At 54.6% G+C, this 5,453-nt stretch overlaps 1 protein-coding gene across 1 annotated transcript in view; it reads left to right on the top strand.

Moving 5' to 3' along the window:
• Window positions 1–9: 9 nt before the first annotated feature.
• NLE1 (notchless homolog 1 (Drosophila)) overlaps window positions 10–5,453 on the top strand; it is a gene marked incomplete at its 5' end in the record, with an annotated part of 6,205 nt that continues 761 nt past the window's right edge. The window contains 7 exons of the mRNA XM_009704716.1: window positions 10–91; window positions 392–468; window positions 1,771–1,868; window positions 3,321–3,513; window positions 3,983–4,118; window positions 4,507–4,553; window positions 4,704–4,906. Of these exons, the coding sequence (XP_009703018.1) occupies window positions 10–91; window positions 392–468; window positions 1,771–1,868; window positions 3,321–3,513; window positions 3,983–4,118; window positions 4,507–4,553; window positions 4,704–4,906 (836 nt within the window). The remainder of the gene's footprint in view (window positions 92–391; window positions 469–1,770; window positions 1,869–3,320; window positions 3,514–3,982; window positions 4,119–4,506; window positions 4,554–4,703; window positions 4,907–5,453) is intronic.

Below are 5,453 nucleotides of genomic sequence, written 5' to 3'. Positions count from 1 at the left end.
TCCTCTCCCAGGTACCTGGCGAGCGGCTCTGGAGACACAACCGTCCGCTTCTGGGATCTCAGCACGGAGACGCCGCAGTTCACAGCCAAAGGTGGGTGCGGGGGTGTCCCCGGAGGGCAGCTCCTTACCCCCTCCCTCATCGACCCCCTGCCTGCTCAGGGGGGCAAACAGAGCAGAGCCTGGGTGCTGCCTGAGCTGTGTGGGCTGGGACCGTGGCTCAGGGAGGGAGTAGGTCTCTCTGACTAACGACACGGAGGAAGAAGGTCTGGCCAGGAGGAACACGGAGGGTTACTCTCATGTCCAGTCCTGCCTCAGAGTGACTGCATGCTGGGACACGAGGGACAGACAGTCACAGCTCTCCACTCACGCCCACTCGTGCTCTCTCTGCCAGGTCACCGGCACTGGGTGCTCAGCATCGCCTGGTCGCCCGACGGCAAGAAGCTGGCCTCAGGCTGCAAGAACAGCCAGGTACGCGTTGGCTCCCTGCTCCCTTCACGTGGGGCCGGGGGGTGTCTGTGGGAGCGTGGAGACCCTGGTAAAGGGGCTATGGGGCATTAGGGGCAAAGACTTGTTTTTTCTGGGGCGTGAGGGGGGTATCCAATTGTTTCATGCAGGATTCCTGTTCCCTAGAGGAGTTTTGCATGTGGATCCACTGCAGTAGTTGCAGGTAGCATCTCCGAACTCTGTGCCAGGCAGGGCTCCGGCTTTGTCACCTTTGTAGACCGCTTGCCACCGAGCCCTGCTGTCTTGTGGCAGACGCTTTTCCTTCCATGCAGGAAAGAGTCCAGGCTTTGGACATGGTCCTTGGCAGACAGCTCCATCACGAGGGAGGTGTCTGGAGCAAGAAAGGGTATCACCCAGCCAAGCTAGGGCTGCCGTTTGCATGACCCAGCCATGCAGCAGCAGCCTGTTTTGCAGAGCTCCTGCTCAGACACAGCCAAATTCCCTCTTGCAGGAGTACAAAGAGGGCCCTGCCCCAGCTGTGGGGCAAAACGTGTGTTCTTAAGGTGCATGCAGAGATGCCTGGGGAAGCGGGAGCACTCGAAAGTGAGTCGGTAACTTGCTGAGCTGCAGAGGAGCAGTTGCTCGCTCTGACCTTTGAACAATCTGGGAGCAACGAGAGCGGCCACAGAGCTGCTGAGTGCTGCTGTCCCACGTTTGGTTTCTCAGTGGCCGCTCTGTCAAGTGCTGTGATACCAGACCTAAGGAAACGGGCCTTGGTGCTGTTCTGGTTTTAATCTAACCCAGGGAGCTGCTTGTCCTCCGTTTCTCTGTTTCTCCCAGGTTTTTAAGTAGGAGATGACTAATGCCTTGGCTCTTTGGATGAACATTTATGTAGAGAGAGAAAAAACAAGAGAAAACCAGTATGTGTCCCACCCACAGAATCTGATAATAAGTAGCATTTAGTGCGCTCTGGCTCTCATCACGCTCTGCAAACATTCGCTAACTCTGGCACAGGATATGAAAAGCTCAGGCTGGCTTTTTGGGGACCAGTAACCGTTTTGAGTTAACACAGATATTTTTGTAGCAGCAGCCTTGTAGGCAGAGAGGAGGGTGATCAGGTCTCGTTCTTTGAGGTGTCAGCTGATTGCTGCAGGGATCTGGAAAGGCATCCAGCCCTCCTGCCCCCCTCCCTTTCTGCTCCGTGCTTCTGCCAATGTAAATGCGACACCAAGGACACCTATGCTTTCTAAACAGAACCCGAAAGTCCCTGGCATTCGTGTGATGTAGGTGGCCTGACGCGACCTTCTTGCTTCCTCTCTTGGACAGATATTTCTTTGGGACCCAGCCACCGGCAATCAGATCGGCCGGGTGCTCTCTGGCCACTCCAAATGGATCACGTGTCTGTGTTGGGAACCGCTCCACATGTAAGTGAAGGGCCAGCCCAGCCCTTCCCCTTTACTCGTATGGAAAAGAGCAGCCTGACCTGAAGGGCACTGCTTCCGTTTGCTTTTCTCCTGTTACGGGAGAAGGGGTGCGTGCAGGAGAATGGCCCCCAAGGTGGGCCGGGAAGAATGCGTCCAGCTCGAAGCCAGGAGTCCCAGCTGCTGCTCCCAGTCCCCGTGAGGTTGCTGGGGAAGTCACTGCCAGGCTGTCCCTCTTTTCCCCTGTATAAGAAACACACCTGCCTATGGAAAACAATGTTTTCATGGCACTGGACAAACATTTGATATGCTTCTGCCCAGCGTGCTGAGCTGGGAGCAGGAAAGCCTACCCACATGGTGCCCGAGCTCAGGCTCCCTTTCTGCTCTCCTGCATCCTGGTTGCGTCTGTCATCTTGTTTATTTATTATAAGGGCTGATTAACTGTGCAATCCCCTTATCCCTTCGATCAGCTAAAGCTCTGTCTGGGAGAGATGGGTGGAGGGAGACAGTTTTAGCCAATAATCCAAGACATTATAGAAATAAATAAATAAAAAGAACGAAAAAGGGCCCCTTCAGAGCAGAACCCTGCAAGTTGAATTTGCCAGTAGAAAACTCCAGCTATTTGCAACCAATTAACTGGATTAGCAAAAACTGATTATAAAGGAGGACGAGGAAATGGAGAGGAGGGAGTTGACCCTGCCAGGGCTCCACTTCTCTTCCTCCAGCCAGCTGTGCTCCCAGCTCAGTTCCTGCGGAACAGGAGGGGCCGTGCTCTTCCTCGCTGCTGCTGGTGCCAGGGACCACTTTCTTTGATGTTAAAACCATGTTGAGTGATAAAGATGTTGCGCCACAGGGGCTGTGGCTCCCCTGTCCAGCTGCTTCCAGATGTGTTAAATTTGCCCCCCTGAGTCACGTGGATGGACATTGCTGCTTTCAGCCCTGCCAGCACAGCAGCACTCCGTTTCCGCAGGCTGGCACGTTTCCTGCCAGCAGCGAAGCATGGCACAGGGAGGGGAGCATTCAACGTGTTCCTGTTGCTGCCAGTCTGCGGAGTAAGGCAGACTGATCCCCCTGCCCAGGGATCTCCCCAGCCAGTGCCCGGGAAAGGTGCCAGTTTGTGGTCTCCTGGTTAGCCAGCAGCGTTAAAGCTGCCTCCTGTGAAATCAAGGTCATTGCCAAGGGCTCAGGTGCCAGGTTTACCCTGGATTGATGCCTCCAGTGTGCAGCCCAGGAGCTGGTTTGGAGGGAAGCATTTGTCTGCCTCTCCCTCACTTTGTGGGATGTTGTTCTCTGTAGGTCAGTGCTCTGCCCTCGCCTGGTCTCTCTCCGATCCAAATGAGAAAGTTGCCTTTTATTGACTTCCGGACCTTTGAATCCTCGGGGGCTGATGGGGGAAGAGCTTGGTGGAGGAGCTGTGTGCGCTGTGCAAATGGATTTGATCTTCTTTTTGCCCAGAAACCCGGAATGCCGCTACCTGGCAAGTGCCTCCAAGGATGGCAGCATCCGCATCTGGGACACGCTGATGGGCAGGTGTGACAAAATCCTCACGAGCCACACGCAGTCAGTGACGTGTGTGAAGTGGGGGGGCGATGGCTTGCTCTACTCCTCCTCCCAGGACAGGACCATCAAAGTCTGGAGGAGCCAGGACGTAAGTGAGGCGGGCAGCCCGGGGGCTGCCGGCGAAGGGGGCTGGACATGCTGTGTTGTAGCTTTGTCTGCTCTTGCTGGCACAGCTTGTGCCCGGGAAAATGGAGATGCAGAGGGGATGCTGTATCCTCTTGACCTGTCAGAGCCTGTTGCTTGACACCATTTGGAAGGGATAGCTGTTGTGCAGTGTTTTCATCTCTAAAAGCATAAAATGGGGCTAAAAGCTGGAAACGTCCCCATGAGTGACATGTGCTGGTGGGTTCCTTGCAAGGCCCTGTGGGAAACTGGTTCTTGAAGCTCAACAGTGTCATTTCTTCCCTGCTAAGGCTGGCTACACTCCTGCCTGCAGCTCGGACATGAGGGTTTGGAAAGTTTAGCGTTGGTCCTCGCAGTCCAGTGGGTCTGGTGGGTCCTGCGCAGTCTGGCTCTGTCCTGCCCATCCCTCTCTAAGCGAGTGGTTTTGTTTTCAGGGGGTCCTCTGCCGCACCTTGCAGGGCCACGCTCACTGGGTGAACACCATGGCCCTTAGCACCGACTATGTTCTCCGCACCGGTGCCTTCGAACCTGCTGAAGCCACCATCAACCCACAGGATGTAAGCGGCTCCTGTAAGTGCAGCACCCACACTGTAGGCTGCGGGAGGCGGCAGGGGAGGATGGCGACAAGACGTGATGTCTCTTCTTAATGCTGCCACGAGCCAAAGCAGTCTTGAGAGCTGGGAGCAGGTCCTGTGTCAGTATCAGTCAGGTTGGCAGCCATGATCTTCCTTGGCCATGCATAGGGTCAAACAGTCTTGGGGGCGGGAAGACCACTCTGTTTTCAAGGGCTCTTGCTTCTGATATTGCCCGTGGCAAAGAGAAAGTGGGCGAGCTTTCACAAATGCATCTGCTTGGCCCACAGAGCCAGAATTGGAATTGGCATCACAGGGTTATAAAGTTTCCTTTCACCTAAGGATTGCAAATCTCTTTTCTTCCCCTCTCCCTTTCTCTCTTTCAGTGGCAGAACTGAAGGAGAAGGCACAGCAGAGGTATGACCAAGTCAGGGTAAGTGCCTTTTGTCCCTGCTGTCATTTCTAACATTACTGGTGGAAGCAGTAAACGTGCACAGTTGGCTGTTGACCCCAACACCAGTGTGCTTCTGAGCTCTCCACAGCTGGCTTGTGCAAGACTTGGGCCCTTTCATTCCTTTCTCAGGGCCAGGAACCAGAAAGGCTCGTCTCAGGGTCAGATGATTTCACGCTGTTTCTTTGGAGACCGGCAGAAGACAAGAAGCCGCTAGAGAGAATGACGGGCCACCAGGCATTGATTAACCAAGTCCTCTTCTCGCCGGACACCAGGATAATAGCTAGTGCTTCCTTTGACAAGTCCATAAAGCTCTGGGATGGTAGGACAGGAAAGTGAGTTGGTTTGTTCTGTTACAGAGGTGGTGCTCGTATGGGATCTGCATGTAATGCACAAGTTACACAGAGATGGGCCCCAATGTCATTGCCAGCAACTCCCTGGTGTGTTCAGCATCTCTGTAGCCTGAACTCTTGCAAAAGAATTCTGCTGCCTCTGTCTCTCTCTGCCCTTGGAAAGTCCCTTGTCTGTCTCTTCCTATGTTATGGGGTCTGTGCTTGGCTGGGTGTGTGCATTCCCGCTGTCACCCAGCCACAGCACTGCCTGGCACCCCTGCAGCACATGGCTGCCTGCTGCAGGGTCGGTTCTCCGGGGCTGGCGCAGCTGCGGTGCGATGGGATGTTCCCCTCGGCTGATCTCCTGAAGACATGTGTGTTGCACACTGTAGACTGACCCAGTTTAAATGGTTCCTGTGCCAGAGCACAGCTTGTTCTGGACGATGCAAATTCTAGTTACAAGCGGTGCGGTTGGTGTTTGGATGTTTCTGTATCCAGCTTTTAACCTTCAGCTAGAGTATCGGTGAGCTCTCTGGGGCAGCAGTGTTTA

This window comes from Cariama cristata, unplaced genomic scaffold (genome assembly GCF_000690535.1).
Source record: "Cariama cristata isolate BGI_N322 unplaced genomic scaffold, ASM69053v1 scaffold6337, whole genome shotgun sequence".
NCBI lineage: Eukaryota > Metazoa > Chordata > Aves > Cariamiformes > Cariamidae > Cariama > Cariama cristata.
The sequence above is the reverse complement of the archived record's forward strand: the minus strand, read 5'-3'. Positions and strand labels throughout refer to the sequence as shown.